Raw genomic sequence first — 21,717 nt, forward strand, 5'->3', positions numbered from 1 at the left:
CCCCAATTTCCAACAGCTGATTTTGGGGGGAAAGGTGCATGTGGTATACAAGAAAATACAAGAAAAGGAGTAAATGAAGAGCCAAGAAGGAATAGAAAAAAGGACTGATAAGCAAAATCCTGCATTATAGATATTAAAAATGAGAGATTACACAAAATTGCCAAAAGTTATGTTGAATTAGACCTTTAAAAGTATGTTATTTATCCATATAAATAAAAATAGAACAAGAAAAGACCAGAGGCTACTACTTTGGCTAGGCACAGTCATTCAAAAAGCCCGATCTGGAGTCGATTTAAGTTGCACGGTTTTCTGTAAATGACATAGTTTAGATTGATAGTGAACAAAGCACACATTTGCCCTTCAGTGCAGGGGCAAATCTTAGACCAGGTTCCACCATTTTTTAACTAGTCTATGTGTTCCAAACTTATGTTCTGTTACAGGTTTAGACCAGTTTTGTGTGTCAAACTTCTGTTCTGTTAAGGGTATAGATCGGTTTCCAATCACTTATACAGGTGAAAGTGTAATGTCTGCACCTGACCATACTGGGGATGAAGTACAGGCTAAAGATCAGGGATGACCTTATGAGTGGGTGATGTTGGTGACCACCCAGGGTGCTGTAGTCAGAGGGGCACCACACACATGCGTGAGCATACACACACACACGCACACATGCATGTGAGCAGCCCCTACTCACAGCAGCACTCTCACACTGCCACACCCTGCTGCACCCTGCCCTACCTGGGCCTATCCCCACCCCAAGCAGACGGAGCTGTGCTCAGTCCAGCCCATCCCTTGCATCCAGCCGCTGCTCAGGAGCTGGGCCAAGAAGGGATTTAATAACTTGCTAAGAACTTTTATGGGCATGTACAGGAGGGGTGGCACCTGCTCCAGTCAGCCTGCCTTGCTCCTGCAGAGCAGCAGTGGTGCTTGCCTGCAGGGAAGCAAGTCTCCCAATCCAGCCCAACAGCTTCCCCAAGCTTTTTCAGGATGCCAGCCTCACATAGTCTGAGTATGCCCTGAAACTAACCCAGGCATGCTTGGTTTCTAAATAAGGTGGACCTCTGGTTCTTTGGACTCTGTGGCCTGGCTTTTTGGGTCTCTGACCTTCTCTGGTTATCTGTGGCCCTCCCTCAAAGCCACCGTCTGGTTCAGCTCCTTCAGAGGGAGAGGTCTACACCCAAAAGTCCTAAATAGCTTAGCAATCAGTTCCACTGATGGAACAATAGAGGGCTGGAACAGCCCATGTTTTCCCCAGAGCAGGATCACCCCAGTCCTGGGAAGGCACAAAAAGTAGGAGAGAAGGAGTGGTTGCAGATTGGATGGCTGTACTGCTGCCTCTCTGTTTGTGGCCTATGTGATTTGGAACTTGGGGGAAGCTTCCCCTAGCCAATACAAGCTTTCCATATTTTGCAGTCATTGCTGGTTGTACATGGATTAAACTTTCTTGATCTTTGATAAACACAGATGACTTATCAAGAGTTCTGTTTTGGGGGGAAAAAGGCTCATTCTAATGTTGAAAACTCACTTTGGTACCTGTTGCAAATTCACTTATGGAACATAACTAGGTCATTTGCTGAAACATAGGCATACAGTGCTGTGCAAATACTGTACTGGGAGTAGTTCAAGTTGCTTAGCAATTATAACAACGCTTGTGCCATGCATTATAACAGTCATAACATGATGATCTGTAACATGCAATCATGTTTTTGTTATATAATCAATTAACTGAAAACATGTTAATAGAATTAGTCAAGGGCAAGTATTTGATTTACCAACAGTGTGTATTTTAAAACCGGCTTCAATAGAGCAAATGTGATTCTCTGTGCTTTGTTTGTTCTTATTTTTGTTCTCTGAAAGGTTAAAAGGTGTTTTGTTAGATGCCTCCATTATAGTTCTCCAAACACATATTTGCATTATGGATGAGTCCAGAAGTGAAACCATAAGCAAATTACTTTTAGACAGATTTTCTTTGTGATTTTTAGGTCCCTTCATGTTTGGATACCCAGCCAAGCATGAACGATGCATGCCTCCGGGAGGCTGGGCGGGGGGGCACGGTGACTGCCCGCAGGGTGGGGTGTGGTGGTGGTAAGCGGGGAGGTCCCACAGGCAGCCACAGTGGTGTTGGTGGTGGGGGGAGGCGACGAGTGGCAAAATGCTGCGGCTAGTAAAGCGACCAAAACTCTGGCTTGCATCCATAGATGCTTCTCAAGCAAATCCCGGGACGTCATTCTCCCCTTGTACTCGGCCTTGGTGAGGCCGCAGCTGGAGTAGTGTGTCCAGTTTTGGGCTCCACAATTCAAAAAGGATGTGGAGAAGCTTGAGAGAGTCCAAAGAAGAGCCACACGCATGATCAGAGGTCAGGGAAGCAGACCCTATGATGACAGGCTGAGAGCCCTGGGGCTCTTTAGCCTGGAAAAGTGCAGGCTCAGGGATGATCTGATGGCCACCTATAAGTTTATCAGGGGTGACCACCAGTATGTGGGGGAACGTTTGTTCACCAGAGCGCCCCAAGGGATGACGATTAGGTCAAATGGTCATAAACTACTACAAGACCGTTTCAGGCTGGACATAAGGAAGAATTTCTTTACTGTCCGAGCCCCCAAGGTCTGGAACAGCCTGCCACCGGAGGTGGTTCAAGTGCCTACATTGAACACCTTCAAGAGCAAACTGGATGCTTATCCTGCTGGGATCCTATGACCCCAGCTGACTTCCTGCCCTCTGGGCAGGGGACTGGACTCGATGATCTTCCGAGGTCCCTTCCAGCCCTAATGTCTATGAAATCTATGAAAACAACAGCAGTACCCCAGGCAGAGCCCTCGTACCCAAAAATCCAAGCAGTCTCTATGTCCCAAAATCAGGATGGATGTTCTAGTTCCTTGTCTCTGGTCATCTCCCTTTTTCCAGGTTGCTGGGTTTTTGGTTGTAGCCTTGTTGGTCTAAGGACATAGGCAGGCAAGGTTCTTTGAGTAGATTAGATGTGATATCTTGTATTAAACCAGCTGAATAGTTGGAAAAAAGTTCTTAGCAAACTTTCAGGTGCACTCCATATCACCCTTCCTTGGAACCTACACAGACAATCCACAAACAGTTGCAAGCCATACTGGAAGAAGACCCCTCTCTTAAAGAGATCTTTCCAGAACCACCCATCCTAGCCTTCAAACAAGCACTGAACCTCACTAACCTCATCACCAGAAACAAACTCTCTATGACTCAAACCACACTGAGTGGATCCAGATCACGCCAGGACAAAAAATGCAAAACCTGCCAACACATCTCTACCACCCCCAGTAGAACTACCTCACAACAGAACCATCACCATTCCTGGATCTTATACCTGCACCTCCAAAAATGTTATATATCTCATCCAGTGTATCAAATGCCTGATGGAAAATATGTTGGAGAAACCAAACAATGACTGCACACCAGGATGAACTCATACCAAAAATCTATCAAAGACAAAACTGAAAATCCATCAAAGATCTGTGGGGGCACACTTCTCACAGGACAATCACTCCCTCTCCGATCTTTCAGTTCTAATCCTCAAAGGGAACTTACAAAACACCTTCCATAGACAAGCCTATAAACTCCACTTCATAAATCTACTGGATACAAAAATTCATGGACTCAGTATAGACATTGGTTTTATGACACAGTACAACCTACCTGACATCTGATACAACAGGTACCAGGCCTGACCTGAACTCTTACTTTCTTCTTTTCCCCCACCTTTTCTCCCCTCCCCTCCCTACTTTTCTTCCCTTTGTCTCCCTGATTTCCTACTATTTCCTTCTTCACTGAGAGCCTCTTTCTTACCCTGTATATTTACCTCTGTAATGTTTCCCTTTGGCCCTCCCCTGCTTTCTTCCCCTTCCCTCCTCTGCTTTACCTTGTTTCTCCTTTCTACCTATTTATATTTACACTACATTCTCTCACACTTTGAGCTTCTCTCATTCCTGTTTTCCTGATCTACTGTTTTTTCACTGACAGCTTCTTTTCCACCCTGTATTCTATCACTGTAATGTCTCCCTTTAGCCTTTTTTCCCCTGCTCTCTTCCCCCTCCCCTCTCTGCTTTATGTCTTGTCTTTCTAATTTCTACATATTTACATTCTCACTGACACCCTGCCACACTTTTAGTTTCTCTCATTTCTTGGAGTCTCAGAACAGCAGAGACTCCCCATGCCTGATGAAGGGTAACTGCACCCGAAAGCTTGCTAAAACTGTTTTCCAGTTACTCAGTTGGTCTAATAAAAGATATCACATCTACTCAATGAACCTTGCCTCCCTTTTCCAAGATTTATTCATGGTTCTGCCCTTATCTTACCTTCTCTTTGAAATCAGGGATAGCAAGGAGACCCCTTTGGATGTTTGTCTAGAGACCACTTAAGGGATCAATGTAGCCTAACCAGCTCTTTGTTCTTTGTTGTTCTGTTATCCCTAGTAGCAAATCACTAAGCTTTGGCTGCAAATACAATTAAACCCTTCTTTCCCCATGTATAAGCTAGTCAGGGAAACAAGCATGTAGCATTATTGTAATAAAAACACATTTAAATTAGAAATATTACAACAAGACCATAATCTGTCAGAGGGTGGAAAAGTGATCTTGGCAACTACAGGCCCATTGCTCCAATCTCAACAGTGTAAGGTGGCAGTTGGCAACCTTTTTAGCTTGCAGGCAGGAGTGACCCCGTTCAGGTCAGAGGCAGGTAGGACGAGGATGACAGGTGCTAGGACCCAGTTCCTGCTGCTTCTTTTCCCTGCAGTGGCACAGGAAAGCACTGCTGCTGAAGCACCCTCCCCCCCAACAATGCCACTCAAGACATGGCCCATGTCTGCAGGCCAGATCAAATGAATCCACAGGCCCCATTTAGCTCATGGGTAGTAGGAACCAATCCATGGTATAAGGCTGTTTAACAGACTTGAAGAAAGAGATAAATTATACACATGGAGGTAAAGGAAATGTGATAAATGCAATATGGGTTTACCAAAGAGAGACTGCTCAAATAGCTTTCTCTGACAACGTGGCTGCTCAGGCTAATCTCATAGCTTTCTGTGACAAGGTAACTGCAAAGGAAATGCAGTTCATCTGTCTGCACTTGAGTAAAATGTTTCATTCCTGGTACCATTGGGGAAACTATTAGTTAAACTAGAAGAGAAAGAGGATTAGAAGATGAATTGTAAAGTATGTAAGGAACTAGCTAAAAAGGAAAGAGCAATGGATAGTTTTAAATTGGAAAGATTAGATATCAGGCTAGAGGAATTTTACTAGTGAAGTTCCTAAATGATCAATTTTGGGACTGTTTTTTTTTTCATTATTTGCATTAATGACTTCATAAGACTTATAACAAATATGAGAGTACTGATAAAATCTGCTGATGATACAACTTTAGGAGATGCTATAAATACAAAGGAGAGCTAGAATATTTTACTGAAAGAACTGGATGACTTTGAGGACTGAAGCTCTAGAAATAGGATGAAATTCAATAATACAAAATGCAAGGTCTGCTATAAACTGGGAGCTCATCAGTTGGTAATCACTGCAGTGGAGAGGGATGTGGGAGTATGAACTGATTAAAGAATTATTGTGAGCTGCTAATATAATACAGTCATGAAAAAGTCAAATGCAATCATAGGATACTTCAGAAAAGCATTTTCTGTAGGGAAAAGAAAGTATTGGTGCCATGATGCAAGGCACTGGTGAGACCTTATGTGAAATACTGTATATTACCAATCACCCTTGTCCAGGAGAGATTAATTGATACTGAAACAGGTGCAGAGAAGGGCCAGCAAGATGATCAGGGGAATGAAGAACTTATGTTATGAGTGATGACTAGAAGAGCTTAGTTTCTTTAGCCTAGCAAAATGAAGGTTGAGAAGGATATCATTGCTGTTTGCTGGAGTTCAATTGACCAGGCCAGTAATTCAGCTAAAAATATCTTATAAGTCTAAAATCCCATAGAAGTTAGTTATACACTTCATGGGAAAGTAGGGTGGGAAGGGACCTCATGAGCTCATCTAGACCAGCCCCCTGCTCAAGGCAGGATTGTCCCAGACTAAACTATCCCAGCCAGGTGTCCATCTAATCTGCACTTGAAAATTTCCAAGGATGGAGAATCCCCAGTTTCTCTAGGTAGCCTGTTCCAGTACTTGGCCACTCTCAGTCAGAAAATTCCTCCTAATCTCCAACCTAAATTTCCCCTGATGAAACTTGAGACCATTGCTTCAAGTTCTGTCCCATATGGCCACAGAGAAAAGCCCATCTCCATTCTCTGTGTAATCACCCTTCAGGTATTTGAAGGCAGTTATGAAATTCCCCCTCAGTCATCTCTTCTCCAGACTTAATAACCCTAGTTCTTTCAGCTTTCCTGATAAGTCTTGCATCCCAGGCCTCTTATCATTTTGTTGCTCTGTCCAGATTGCTCTTTCCAAATTGTCCACAGTCTTGAAGTGTGGGGCACAAACCTGGACATAGTACTTGAGGTGAGGCTCCACCAATGCTGAACTGAGTGGGAAAATCACTTTCCTAGATCTGCAAATTACACTCCTGTTAATAAATCCCAGGATGTGGTTAGCTTTTTTTTCTTTTGTTGCAACAAAAGTACAATGTTGACTCATATTCAGCTTATGGTGTATTGTAACCCCCAGGTCCATCTCTGCACTACTGCAGCCTAGCTGGTCATTCCCTGATCTATATTTGTGCATGTAATTATTCCATCCCAAGTGCGTGACTTGCACTTGTACAGTCTCATCTAATTGGTTGCAGACCATTTCGCCAGTTACTTTAAATGAACAATAGGAGAGGCAAGGATTTATTTGGGATGATGTTTTCTATCTAACCAACCGTATCATTGGAATAAAGCAAGACACACTTTATTCTAGCTTGTCTAACTTTATTGTGACCATGCAGTTGGTCCAATAAAAGATATCACCCAAAATAAGTCCTTGCCTCTCACATAATTTCTGGACCACCATGACTACAACATCACTTTAACACTACCATGGCAATGTTACAGCATTTATTAATGACTGCACCCACATAGTACAAGCATATGACCAGCATACTTATAGCTGGGCTAATAGGGGAGATTCCAGCTGTTCCATGCTGGCTGGCTCCAGCAAATTAGCTCACACTAGCAAAGAATCAGAGAAAATTAGGGTTGGATTGGACCTCAGGAGGTCATCTAGTCTAACCCCTGCTCAAAGCAGAACCATTCCCAACTGTATCATTCCATCCAAGACTGTCTATCTGAGTGTTAAAAACCTCTAAGGATGGAGATTCTGCAACCTCTCTATGTAGCCTGTTCAAGTGCTTTACCACCCTCCTAATGAGAATGGTTTTCCTAATCTCTAGTTTAAACTTCCCTTTATGCAAGTTGAGACTGTTGCTCCTGGTTCTGTCATTTGCCACCACTGAGAACAGTCTACCTCCATCCTCTTTGAAACCACCCTTCAGGCAGTTGAAGGCTGTTATTAACACCCTTCTCAGTCTTTTCTTCTCCAGACTAAATAAGCCCAGTTCCCTCAGCCTCTCCTTATAAGCCATGTTCTGTAGCCCTCTAACTGTTTTTGTTGCCCTCTGTGGGACTCTCTCCAATTTGTTCACATCCCTTCTGTAGTGGGGGGCCCAACACAAGACACAGGATTCCAGATGTGGCCTCACCAGTGCCAAGTAGAAGGAAAGAAACACTTCCCTTAATTTACTGGCAACACTCCTACTAATGCAGCCAGTATGCTGCTAGCCTTCATTGCAGCAAGGGCACAATTGGCTCATATTGAGCTTACTGTCCACCCTAACCCCCAGGTCTTTTTCTGCAGATTCTTTTCTCTTGCTCTATTTTATATTATATTTTCCCCCAAAATTTTATATTACAGCAACTTCTTCTGAATTTCAGAAACTGATCAGATCTATCCTGAAACTTCTACATACACCTTCCCCAAAAAATGAAACCTCTGCTTGCTTTCCATGTCCATTCCTAGTGAGTTTCTTACTTTGCCTCCTGGAGTTAATGTTTGACATACAATTCTTCTTACTATTGTTCACCCACCATTCTCCTACATTAGCATATCTATTTGTCACCACACTCCACGCTGACAAGAGTAACATTTTGACTTTGTCTCTGTCTCTCACTGTCAAACCATAGATTCCTGGAAGATTGTCATGCTTGTACCTAATATGATATCACCTATTACATAACTAAAGTACATTTCATAATTCCTACCCTGTCTCAAACTATGTTAAGAGGTAAATAATATGGAGCAAAAAGAACTATTTAAGTTAAAAGACAAAGTTGGCACAAGAACAAATGGCTCTAAACTGTCCATGAATCAACTTAAGCTGCAAAACAGAAGAGGTTCCTAACCATTAGAGCAATCAGGTTCTGGAATAACCTTGCAATTACAGAAGATGAGGGGAAATGAACTACTTTTAAGATGGAGTTTGATACATTTATTTAAAATATGTTATGATATGGTGACTGCAATAGGAATTGTCCAACTTCTGGATAGCTGGGTACTATATGCTGTGGGGACCACACTTTGCATGGGCTGGTGGCCTCCTGGCTTTCCCTCACCTCCTAGCTGTGCACACTATGTGGGCTGCCCAACACCTTTCCCCCACTGTGCCTGCCATGTGGAAAGCCCCTCTCCTCCTGCTACACAGGCAACCCACCTTACTCCTGTCATGTGTGCAGCATCTCCCCCCACCCCCTCTCCCAGCTACATGCACCACCCACCTTCAATGTGGGCAGTCTGACTCCCTTCTATGCGACTTATGCAGCTTGAGCAACTCTAGCCCCCTCCCAGCCACTGGGGTAGGAGTAACTGAGGGGGAGAGTGGTAGCCAGGTGGGAGCCCGGAGGCTGCCTGCTAACCCTCTGGAGGCCAAAAGCAGCCTTTGGACTGCCAGTTGGGCAGTCCTTATTTAAAGGATCTCATAGAAACCCAGGCTATCATAGCAGTCTAGTTGAGAATCACTGGGCTAAATTGGCTGTACCCTGTGTTAGGGATTATTCACTTTAGGGTTTTTCACCTTTTAATTCACATTATCACGCTCTGCTTACATGGTCATAGTTTTCGCATCTGTAGTTTATCTTTCTCTTTCCATAGATTTCATAGATTTCATAGACATTAGGGCTGGAAGGGACCTCGGAAGATCATCGAGTCCAGCCCCCTGCCCAAAGGGCAGGAAGTCAGCTGGGGTCATAGGATCCCAGCAAGCTAAGCATCCAGTTTGCTCTTGAAGGTGTTCAATGTAGGCACTTGAACCACCTCTGGTGGCAGGCTGTTCCAGACCTTGGGGGCTCGGACAGTAAAGAAATTCTTCCTTATGTCCAGCCTGAAACGGTCTTGTAGTAGTTTATGACCATTCGATCTAGTTGTCATCCCTTGGGGCGCTCTGGTGAACAAACGTTCCCCCACATACTGGTGGTCACCCCTGATAAACTTATAGGTGGCCATCAGATCACCCCTGAGCCTGCACTTTTCCAGGCTAAAGAGCCCCAGGGCTCTCAGCCTGTCATCATAGGGTCTGCTTCCCTGACCTCTTATCATGCGTGTGGCTCTTCTTTGGACTCTCTCAAGCTTCTCCACATCCTTTTTGAATTGTGGAGCCCAAAACTGGACGCAGTACTCCAGCTGCGGCCTCACTAAGGCCGAGTACAAGGGGAGAATGACGTCCTGGGATTTGCTTGAGGAGCATCTATGGATGCAAGCCAGTGTTTTGGTCGCTTTACTAGCCGCAGCATCGCACTGCAGGCTCATGTTCATCTTGTGGTCAATGATGACCCCCAAGTCTCTTTCTTGCATAGTGCGAGCCAACATAGAACTGCCGAGCCTATAAGGATGCTGTGGGTTTTTCTTCCCAAGGTGGAGAACCTTGCATTTACCGGCATTGAACACCATCAGATTCTCGTCCGCCCACTCGCTGAGCCTGTCCAGGTCAGCCTGGATCACCCGCCTGTCTTCTGGTGTGGATGCTTTGCCCCAAAGTTTGGTGTCATCGGCGAACTTGGCCAGTCCGCTTCTGACTCCAGTGTCCACATCATTAATGAAGATGTTGAACAGTATGGGTCCAAGGACAGAGCCTTGGGGGACCCCACTGGTCACAGGACACCATGATGAGTGACTTCCATCAATTACTACCCTCTGGGTCCGACCCCGGAGCCAATTTTCCAGCCAGTGGATCGTGGAGGACCCAAGGCAACAATTGGCCAGTTTAGGCGATCATGGGACACCAGATCGAAGGCTTTTTTGAAGTCAAGATATATGACATCAATCTCTTCTCCCTTGTCCAGGTGATAGGTCACCTGGTCATAGAAGGAAATGAGATTGGTCAAGCAAGACCTACCCGCAACAAACCCGTGCTGGCTATCCCTTAAGGTGTTGGCGTCGGCCAGTCCATTAAGGATGGCCTCTTTAATAAACTTTTCTAAGATCTTCCCCGGGATAGAAGTCAGGCTAATGGGCCTATAGTTAGCCGGATCCACCTTCCTCCCTTTCTTGAAGATAGGCACCACATTGGCCTTCTTCCAGTCTTCGGGCACTACACCAAAGCGCCAAGAGTTTTCAAAGATCCATGCTAGAGGCTAGGCTATGATGCTCGCCAGCTCCTTGAGTACCCTGGGGTGAAGATTGTCAGGGCCGGCTGACTTGAAGGTATCCAGCTTCTCAAGATGTTCCTTCACGAAGTCAGCATCAATGGAGGGCAGGGGATCACCCTCACCCGGACTTCCCTGTCCCGTAGTGGGCATGGGCGTCCCATGGGACTGATGAAAGACCGACGCAAAGTACCTATTTAATAGGTTGGCTTTTTCCTGGGTGTCAGTTGTCAGTTGCCCCATGTGGTTCAGCAGGGGTCCAGCGTTGCCCCTGCTTTTCCTCCGGCTCCCCACATACCTGAAAAAGGACTTTTTATTGTCCTTGATGCTCAAAGCTAGTTGGAGTTCAGTTGCAGCCTTGGCTTTCCTGGTCTGCTCCCTACAGAACCGGACCAGTGCAGAATATTCCTCCTTGGAGGTGACTCCCATCCTCCATCCTTTGTAGGCCTTTCTTTTTAGCGTCAGGAGGTCTGCTAGGTCCCTGGGGAGCCAGGAGGGGCTGCTATGCCCTCTTGCTGCCTTTCCTTCGAGATGGAATAGACTTAGTTTGTGCTTTGAGGATCGCTCCCTTGAGGAGCAACCACTCTTCTTGAACTCCCCTCTCCCCATGGTCATGGTCCCTTAGGGCCTCACTGACAAGCCTCCTGAGCTTGTCAAAGTCGGCTTTCCTGAAGTCAAGGACTTCCGTGTTGCTGACTGACTTGCCAGCTTTTCGGCAGATGGTGAAGGTGATCAGCTTGTGGTCGCTGTCACCCAGCTTCCCATCGATCACTAGGTCGCCGACTAGGTCATCCCCAGTAGCCAGTACCAGGTCGAGCAGCACCTTGCCTCTCGTTGGCCCATAGACTTCTTGAGTCAGGTAGAGGTCATCCACGCACAAGAGGAAGCTTTGCGACTGCTCAGATTTTGCTGAGCGATCCTCCCACGAGATGTCCGGGTAATTGAAGTCACCCATGACAACCATGGTCCTAGAGCATGCGGCCTCAGCCAGTTCCTGGGAAAACTCCTGGTCAAGCTCAGGACTTTGGGTGGGAGGTCTATAGTAGACTCCCACCATTGTGTCCCCTGTGCCGTGTTCCCCACAGATTTTAACCCAGAGGGTCTCCAGCCGTCCACCCTGGTCGCCAATATCGGCTTGCAGGGACGTGTAGCTTTCCTTAACATAGAGAGCTACACCCCCGCCCCTTTTCTCTACACGATCCCTCCTGTACAGGGTATAGCCATCTATCCCCGTGGTCCAGTCATGGGTGGAGTCCCACCAGGTCTCCGTTATCCCTATGACATCATAATTATTTGCATTTCCCAAATAGCATAAAATAAACAAAACAGCTGAACAAAGACATAATATTTACCGTGTGGGGTTGGCAAAGTGGGATGCTATGGCAATTTAATGGGAATGTGTGCCTTAGACCCCAGAAGGTTCGGAAGTAATAGGACATTTAAGATCAAGGATACTGATTAAGGAGCAGATCAGTGAAGCTAGGATAATTTATACCAGTTGAAGATCTGTCTCCTAAAGCAAGATAGGGTGGATGAATAAATTGACTGATTCAGTAAGGCCAAGAGACTCTGGCAGTCTAACTCCATTAGGTTATTTTCCCCCCTGTGAAACTGCTGAGTACTCTGAGTTCACTTTAATTTGTTAATGAGGAATTTGGCTGACAAGAACGCATGAAGTAAGAGTTTCAGAAGCCTATGGCTCTGTTCTTTTTCTGATAAAATGCTTGTTACTACTCCAACTCTACACACAATGTCTCTCTCTCTCTCTCTCTCTCTCTCTCTCTCTCTCTCCCCCTTTTGTTAGGTTAGACACAGCATTGGCCTGAACTGCAGAGCTCAGATCCAGATCCAGACCCAAATCTGAATTTTAGCAATCTCTGGAACGTTCAAATTCAGTGTTTATTATAGAGATCTGAGGACACCCAGCACAACAGTGCACTCAGACTTCATTCTGGGTCCATCGACATGTGAGCTTTACTGCACAGTAGACTAAGGTACTGGGCAGTAAAATGTCACTGTCTACATATGCACAACAATGAGGGTGCAGTAGATTTAATCTCGTGTAGGATAGTCCCATCAGGCACAGGTACTATTTGACAGCAGAGTAAAGTACTGTACTTAAATGCACATGTAGATGGTGATGTTGGGATTAGTTTACTGTGGTTCCACTTGTGCTGGAGTTTATTCATTTGCATTAATTGTATGTGTCAATGCACCCACTGAGAAGTAATGTATAAAAACATACCCTTTTTAAAAGAGGGGCATTATGTTGGCCCCTTTCCAGTCCTCTGGTACCTCACTTGTCTCCCATAACTTTGAAAATATTATTGGCTCGGGCTCTGAGATCTCCTCTGCCAGTTTCTTCAGTACCCTGGGGTGAAGTTCATCAGGCCTTTCTGACTTGAATTAACTCAGACATATCAGAAGTTCTCTTACTCTTTGTTTGTTTGGTTGGTTGGTTGGTTGTTTTTTGTTATTTCATTCCTCTGCTTGCCCCCTTCCTTATTCAAATGATTATTTGGATAATATCCGGTTGCAGCCTATTTTTTGTGAAGACTAAGGCAGAGTATCTGTTTAGCAGCTCTGTTTTTTTGGCATCTTCTGTTATGAGTTCACTTGACCTATTTAACAGTGGACCCAGAGTTTCCTTGGTCTTTCTTTTCTGATCAACATATTTATAGAACCTCTTCTTGTCTTTAACTTTCCTTGCCAGGTGAAGGTCATTTTTCACATTTGCCACCCTTATATTATCTCTTCAAGTTCTTGCTATTTTCTGGTATGCAAACGTGGTGACTTGCCCATCTTTTCATTGACTGCATGCTTTCCTTTTGTATTTGAGGCATCAAGCTCCTTATGCAGCCACCTTGGTCTCTTCCCACTTTTTGTGCTTCCATCATGTCAGAACTGCTTCTTGTTGGGCTTTTAATACTGCACCATTTAGAAGGTCCCAGTCCTCTTGGACACCTTTATCATTCAGTCTGTTCTCCTATGGCACTTGCCTACTGACTCTGCTTGAATCAGTTGAAATCTGCCTTTTGAAATCCAGTGTCTTAGTTCTGTTGACCTCATGCTTTCCCCATCTTTTAATCATGAATTCTATCATATTATGATCACTTCCTCCTTAGTTTCACTTCCTCCCTAGTTCACATCCTCCACCAGCTCTTCTCTGTTGGTCAGGACAAGATTCAAGACTGAGGATTCCTTAATTGTATCCTCAGCTTTCTGGAACAGAAAATTGTCCTCCACACAAGTTGAGAACTTTTACCTTTATATTCACCCAAATACATTCTGAATTGCTATCTTCTTCTTCTTGAACTAGGAAAAAAGTGTGTATTTTTGACATACAAAGCAATGCCACCACCTTTCTCACTGTTTTGTCCTTTTAAAACTGTGTAGCCCTCAATGTTGGCATTCCAGTCATAAGAGCTGTCCCACTATGCCTCTATGACACCAATCAGATCATAGTTCTTTTCACAAGCTATGACTTCCAGCTCATCTTGTTTGTTACCCATACTTCTCATGTTTGTATGCATACATCAGATGTATTTCCATTCTGTGACCTAGTTGTTTTCATTTTGCGTCACTTGTTGCAGTCCTGTGACTTTGGCCATTTCCCAGAGCTGAGATGCTCTTCTGGTCCATTCCCCTCTGGATTGTTTGCTCTATTGCTGAAAAGTTTTATTCATCATCCACTATGGGACCTAGTTTAAAGCCCTCCTTACTGGATTGGCCAGATGACTCCCAAAGATGCTTTTTCCTGTCCTGGTTAGATGGATCCCATCTCTTGATAGCAGTTTCTCTCCCCAGAACAGCTGTTTATTGTCAAAGAATCCAAAGCCTTCACAGTGACATTACTATCTCAGACACATATTTACATCCATTTAATACCTGCCTGGGCCCTTAACTTCCACTAGGATTGATTAGAATACCACTTGTGCTGCAAGGTCCTTAATCCTCCTGCCCAGAGCTCATAGTTGCTTCTGATCTGCTCTGTGTCATTCCTGGCCATGTCATTGGTGCCTACATGGACAAGCAGGAAAGGTAATGTTCTGAGGGATGGATGAGCTCTGGCAATCTGTCTGTGACATCCTGAATATGGGCTCTGGGCAGACAGCACACCTCCCAGGACTCCAAATCTAGATAACAAATTGGTGCTTTTGTGTCCTGAAGAAATAAGTCACCAGCCACCACTCTTCTTTCTTCTTGGTCTTGAAGCCCCCATCTCTGGCGCCCTACACTTCCTGCTCTCTAGACTGCTGAGCCCCCTAGGTCCCACCTTTGGTTTTTTTCCCAGCTGTTCCACTGCAGAGTGCTTGAAAACAGTTGCTGATTTCAGTCTATTACTTTTTGGATTCTGGGATCCTTTTTCTTGTAGCCAAACAATGCCACTTCTCTTTTACCTTTAGTTTCCTCATTGCCAGTTTCTTATGACTTCTATCCAAGAAGGATTAATTTCCCTGATAGTACACAGTATGGATACCTGTGCTTTGAGCCCTTCAATCTTTTCCTCCAAGAGGGACACCAGGGTACACTTGGTACAGATAAAATGCACTCTAGTCTTTGGGAGAAATACAAACATGGCACTTTCCATGCAAGTAATGACTGATGATCCAGTCTCCTTTTATGCAAACAAAGCAAAGAAAAAAAGAAAGCAAGAAAACTGCACACATATGTGTGCCTGCACACACATGTGCATGCACAGAGCCTCATCCTCCACCCTGGATCCCTCCTGTGGTGAATTTCCAGGCAAATTCCGTCTCTATTTGTGCCTTGATGTTACATTGGCTGAAGGCAGAGTAGATTTGCACTTTTACAGACTAAGTCAGAGATGTATAGCATAAACTTTTGTATGTAGAGAGCTTACTTCATCAGATGCTGTAAAGGGACTGCTGTTACACTGACCGTTCCCTCTTTTCTCTCTGAATTCTCCCTTGCACTAAGAGCAGGTATAGCTATGCAGAATTGAGATCATTATAGTTCTGAGTCTGCCTGGGTTTTCCCCTATGCTGAGGAATTTCTCACCAAATCAGTTAAGTTGAATTTACAATCCCTTTGTGCCAGCAGAGAAATGCAAAAGAGCCACTGTGTCCTGTTCTCTTGTAAAGCAGGGTTCTTTCAGTAGGTTGTTTCAGATTATGGAATTGTATTTTTTGTTAATATTTGTTGTTCACAATCTGCATTGCTTATAATTCTAAACACAAGTCAAGACCCACCTGAAAAATGTAATTCAACACTTAGTGTTGTGTCATTTATATCTGATCTGTTTGATCTTGAGCATGTCAGTGCTGTTTGTTTACTGTGATTTTATTTGATGTGGAAAGTGCCAAGATGAATTCATAAAGGAGTGTATATGTATGCACAGTCTACTGTATTATAGAATTTTAATTACCATATGCTATATTTTATTTGCTTTCTCTGTGGCACCACTCACTTTATTGGTGAGTTTCCATACCAGGGGAAATAGAGACAATGTATATTATATCAGACCAACCAGTAGCTGTAAAACAAATCATTATTCTATGATTTCTTTTTTCAGCCATGGGAGAATAAGAATTAAATTGAACCATCTTTCAGCTGAACCCTGAAGGATTAGGAAAAAGGAATCCTAGGAAATGTAAGGCTTGCTTCTGTAGGGGCAAGGAGCTTTGAGGCCATTGTTAGGAAATTAAAATTTCATTGTGTGCCCCCCAAGTTCTAGTATTGTGAAAGACAATAAATAGTAAGTTCCTATTTACTTTCTCCATGCTGTTCATGGTTTTATAGACCTTTATCACCACCCGCTCAGTCATCTTTTCTCTGTCTTGCCTGTTTAGTCTCTCTTTAGTCTCTCCTTATGCAGAAGCTTCTCTAAGCTACTGATCATCCTTCCTGTCCTTTTCTGTATGTACCTTTCTACTTCTAGGATATCCTTTTGGAGGCAGGGGTACCAGAATAGCATGCAGTATTCACGAATGTGGGCATACCAGAGATTTCTACAGTGACATTTTTTGGTTTGTTTTGGATCCGTTCCTTAATAATTCCCAACATTCTTCTGCTTGCCTTTTTGACTGGGCTGTTTTCAGAGAACTATCCACAGTAATTCCAAGATCTCTTTCCTAAGTATTAACAGCTAATATAGAGCCCCTCATCCTGTATGTGCATCTCAGGTTATTTTTCCCCAGGTGCATCACTTTGCACTTATCAGCATTGATGTCCGTGGCTCTAGGGAAGCATGAAGCAGTTGTAATCAAGGGCAAACCTCCGACTGACTTCACTAGGACAACACCAGGCCTTAAATGTCTAGATGACAGTGCTGTTATTCTTCAGCCAATAGCTCGCACCTATAATTGACAAAGGAAAGCCCTTCTCAGCTGCTTACTACAGTGCAATCATGATTGCACTCAGCTGAGTGAATAAAAAAAGTTCAGTAAAAGAGTCTGTAATTTAAAACCTTGTAGTTTATTTCTCTTGACTTAACAACAGTTTTCACACAACAAGATAAAAAATAGAAACTAACATTCAGCTTCAGCTCTCAGCTACTGGCCTCTGAGATTCTTCCTCCATGGAACTGAATATTGGAATGGAAAACAGAACGTTAGGAGTTTAAATTAGGAATTAATGACAATTCTTCTTACCTTGTTGCCCCTTTTAATTTAGTTTCCATGGAAACAGGACTGGAAAGGCTGCCTGTAGCAAGTCACTAAGAGGAAAAAAAGTCTGCCTTGTCTCTTTTAGCTCTCAAGTACCAGCTGAGCCAGTGAAATTACTAGATTTTTAAATGTTTTCCTTTTTTTTTTTTAACTCTGACTAAGAGTCATGATTTCTTGCTGGACAAGTCTCAGGTTGGACAATTATGTTGGCTACAAGTGTATTTCAGTGATTCAGATTTATATTCCTCTTTTCTAATTAGTAGTTTTATGGTGTATGGCCTGCGGGCCAAATCTGGCGCATGGAGAAATTTATTTAGCCCATAGGGCTGGGCAGCTTTGGTGTCATTTTGATGGTGAGGGTCTTTGCCAGGGTGGTGTGGAGAAGCAGCAGCAGCAGCACCACCACCACATGGGGAATGGGACTGTAGCTATGGTTGTGTGGACTGAGTCAGAAGCCGCTCAAGCTTGGAGTTAAGTTTGGTTAAGATGTCCCCCTGCTGCCAACGTTCCTGACCCCTGGTGTAAGCAACATTTATTAGAATTAATGGCACAAGGTTATCTAAAATTTTATGTGTGTTGAAAAAAATATATCCATCCCCTTTTTTATTTTTTAGGTAGGGACAGGCTTGGTTTGAGTATATGGACTGAGCTAAAACTGTAAGTAAGGAGAACCGGCTCCACCATTCATTCATTTATGTAGTCTTGGAAAATCATATTGGGCTCCAATCTTGCAAGGTACAAGCTCCTCTTACAAACACCTTACTAGTTATAAATTGCTTGTTGTATCACAGTCCCTGATGTTCTGTTCTCTCCTTTAAAATGGAGGAGTCTATCGGGCCAATCCTGCACGATACAGAGCTCTGTTTGAGTGCTGAACACCCTTGATTCTCATTGGCTTTATACAGAAGCATCCACACAAAGGTTTAGACCAGAATAAGTCAAATAGTAAAATACAAATTAGTTCCAGTTTTCAGGTGAATAAATACTTGAAGTCACTTGCAGAATTGTAATGTTTGGGCACCATACTCTGCAGGGACTATTTCTTTGGTAAATACACTTGTCACATTTTGTCTTAATTCAGGGAAACATCTCTCTCATGTTCCAGTGAAAACTTCTAGTAATCGAATCTAAATTTGGGGCTAAAACTGAAAGGGCAGTGCAAGCTTCATTCTAGTCACTTGGCCAGATTGTGTAGACACATGCAGTGATAATGTTACGGTGGTGCACTAGTTCCAGCCCAAGTTCCAGACAGTATGAGAGAACCAGGATTTGTTCTGTAATAGCCTTGATTGTGCCAACTGTATAGTTGGGAGAGATGGTATGTATGCTTTTGGGCACAATATGCCCTTCCTCAAATCATAGGCATTTTGTGCCTTAGAGTTTATCTCGTACTTCTCCTAACTCCCTGGTGCTCAACCTCTGGCCAGATAAGGCCCACAGATACGTTGTTAGGCCTGGCTGCCCTGTGGCCCCCTGCCTGATCTGTCACTTGGATTTTGGATGCCCTGCTCTGACCTGTGGGTCTCTTAATGGTTCCAGAAATTTGGCAGGGAGAGTGTGGTGGCAGCATTAATCGCTGCTTCCCTGTCTCCATTCCTGGAGCTGTAGGGGAGTCCTGTGGTCCAGATAGCGGGGCCCAGTGTATCGGTGCATGGGGGTCACTCTGTGGCTGGATCTGGAGTGTGAAGTCGCTGTCATGCCAGGCAATGGGCAGCCAGGTCTGAGGGTCACCTCAGGCTCAGGAAAAGCCAGAAACTAGATCTGTCCAGGGAACGGAGCTGGGGATCCAGAGAGTCAGGCAGAGCACAAGGACAGGAAGCTAGCTGGGTCAGATGCCTGGGAGGTCAGGCCAGACTTGGGTCTGGTATTGGGGAAGCCAGGAAGAGAGCAAGGGCATGAAGCCGGTTAGGCATCCAGGAGTTCAGGCCAGAGCAGACTAGACTAGACTATCCCCTAGATCAGGGTTGTCAACCAGGGATATGCATACCCCCAGGGGTACCTGAGATGGCCCTAGGGGGTATACATGGGCATGCGGAGATGGAGCACTGCCATGCACCATCCTGCACTGCCTTGCAGGCACCACTTGCCTGGCGACACATGGGGGACAGAGGAAGCTCGCATGTGACGGCTACTGCCGCTCTGTGTCCGGCCGTGCGCCACCCCCACCCCCCTGCTTCCTGTCCAGCTGTGTGCCACCCCCCCCGCCCCACCCCTTGTCCAGCCTCACACCTCCACACCCCACCCATCTCCACACCCAGCCGCCAGGGTACACTGTGGGGCTGTGCGAAGCTTCGGGCGCTGATTCAATTCGGAGGAGATTCGGCTCGATTCAGCAGCCAAATCTCCAAATCCAAACTGAATCCCCCATCCCCAGCCTGCTCCCCCAGCCCTCCTGACCCCTGCCTGCTCCCCCAGCCCCCCCATGGCTTCCCTGCCTGCCCCAGCTCCTGGCCCTTTAAAGAAAAGCCCTAGTGCTCACGGGGTGCTGCCGGGCAAAGGGGCAATCCCCGCTGCCCCCCACTGCCCCACTCTGTATGGGGGGCCGTGCCATGAGCCCCCCCCCAACCCTCCCCGCTCCCCCAGCCCCGCCATGGACACCCCACCAGGCACAGCTCCAGCCCATTAAGAAAAAAAAATGAGAAAAGTCCTGGGACTCTCCGCTCCTACAACGGCCTCTGGGCTTTGGAGGGCTTGTGGAAGAGCCCCCCACGTGGCACGGGGTGCAGTGGGGATCACCCCCCTGCCCAACAGCACCCACTGAGTTGGGGCTTTTTTGTTTCAAGTGCCAGGAGCTGGGGCAGGTGGAGCAGCCATTGCTGGGCTGGGAGAGTGGGCGGCGGATGGGCCTGGCTGATTTAGAGATTCGGCCGAATAGATTCAGGGCAGCGATTTGAATTACCAAATCGAATCACTGTCCCCCAAATTGGCCGAATCCAAATCCGAAGCAAATACTAGCCGCTTTCTTTGCATAGGCCTAGTACACTGCTTGATGTCCAGCCACCAGGGCTACACTGATCAAAACCACTGAAAACCCCTGCCTTAGATCAATGGTTCTCAACCTTTTTTTGTACCAGGACCTATTTGTAAACATTGATGGCCAGTCCTGACCCTGTGCCCCTCACTCCCAACCCACTGCCCCCCCCCAACCCCAGCCCCCCCAGTGTGTGGGGAAGGGGGGCCCCAAGCAGTCCCTTGCAGGCTGGAGCTCTGCCAGCCTGCAAGGGGAAACCCTGCTTCCCAGGCTTTTCTCCTTTCAAAGACAATCCATTTTTAAAGTTTGTTCACAGCCTTCATATATTCTTGCGACCCACTTCGAGGTCATGACTCAGGGGTTGACTGTTCTCACTCGTGACAGGTGACAGAACGAGGGGCAATGGTCTTAAATTGCAGCAAGGGAGGTTTAGGTTGGATATTAGGAAAAACTTGTCTGCCTGTGTCCTTGTCCCAACACCAGAGCCCATCGCCGTGCGGAACAGTGGCTCACAGGGAAAGGGCAGCCCATTCTAGCGGAGCAGAGCAAAGGCCGCCCTCATCCCCTGTGCGGCTTCTGGGTGGGGGCTGGGGGCGGGGCATCAGGACGCACAAGTCCCCTGGCCCCGCCCCGTCTTACGTCACGGCGCCCCCCTGCAGTCACGGCCGGGGAATCCCCGGGAGACTCCTTCCCCCACCCCTCCCCGCTCCACTTTGCTGCAGGCACGGAAAGTTTGGCCGGCGCGGGCCGCCGTAGTCCGGTGAAGTTCCTTCCGGGGTTGCAGACAGCAGCCCTCGCGCGCGTGCGCAGCAGCGGCGGCGGCGTCTCGAGTTTGTCCCGCGCGTCCCCTGCCCCCCCCAGTCGCCGCCGCCATGAGCGACAAGGGGGAGCTGGACCTGACCGGGGCCAAGCAGAACACGGGCATGTGGCTGGTCAAGGTGAGAACCAGCGGGGGCTCTCAGGGCCACTGCGATCCCGGTTCCGGTCCCTGTCCCTGCCCCTGCCCCATCAGCCGCTCGACTTTCGGCTGCCCTGCCTGCTCCCCCTTCCCTCCCCTTTTCCCGATCGGCTGCTCGGCTTTCTCCGCTGGGCTTTTGCCTGGTCTTCTTTGGCCCAATCCGTGCCTCCCGCTGACCCATCGACCGCTCGGCTTTCGGCTGCTTTGTCCTGCCCTGCGTCCCCCGCCCGATCCGCTGCTCTGTCCCTGCCTCGTGTTCCCCTTCCCTGATCTGTTGCTCGACTTTCGGCTGTTCTGCCCTGGCGGTCCCCCAGTCCCGTCTCGTTCCCCCCCTCCCCCTCCCCGCGATCAGACACTCAGTTTTCGGCTACTCTGCCTTGCCCTGTGTCCTCCTGTCTGGATCCTGGTTTTCTCTGATTGAAAAAACAATCCCCATTTTTTGGATTTAAAGTAACCCAAAATCCACTTTTTTCCCTGATTAGCATGAACCATCACTATGTTTGTGTGTGCATATAAATAAAGGTATAGAAATATCCAGAGAGAGAGAGAGAGATCCATATAGATAT

The 21,717-nt window shown here is 46.2% G+C and overlaps 1 protein-coding gene across 2 annotated transcripts in view; it reads left to right on the forward strand.

The window, feature by feature from the left end:
- Window positions 1-20,922: 20,922 nt before the first annotated feature.
- Window positions 20,923-21,717, forward strand: part of GTF2F2 (general transcription factor IIF subunit 2) — a 158,796-nt gene continuing 158,001 nt past the window's right edge. The window contains exon 1 of one of the 2 annotated variants that reach the window (XM_059726968.1): window positions 20,923-21,131. In XM_059726968.1, coding sequence (XP_059582951.1) covers window positions 21,066-21,131 — 66 coding nt within the window. In that variant the 5' untranslated portion in view covers window positions 20,923-21,065. The remainder of the gene's footprint in view (window positions 21,132-21,717) is intronic. The other variant, XM_006260684.4, reaches the window with a different exon arrangement.

This window comes from Alligator mississippiensis, chromosome 1 (assembly GCF_030867095.1).
Source record: "Alligator mississippiensis isolate rAllMis1 chromosome 1, rAllMis1, whole genome shotgun sequence".
Taxonomy (NCBI): Eukaryota; Metazoa; Chordata; order Crocodylia; family Alligatoridae; genus Alligator; species Alligator mississippiensis.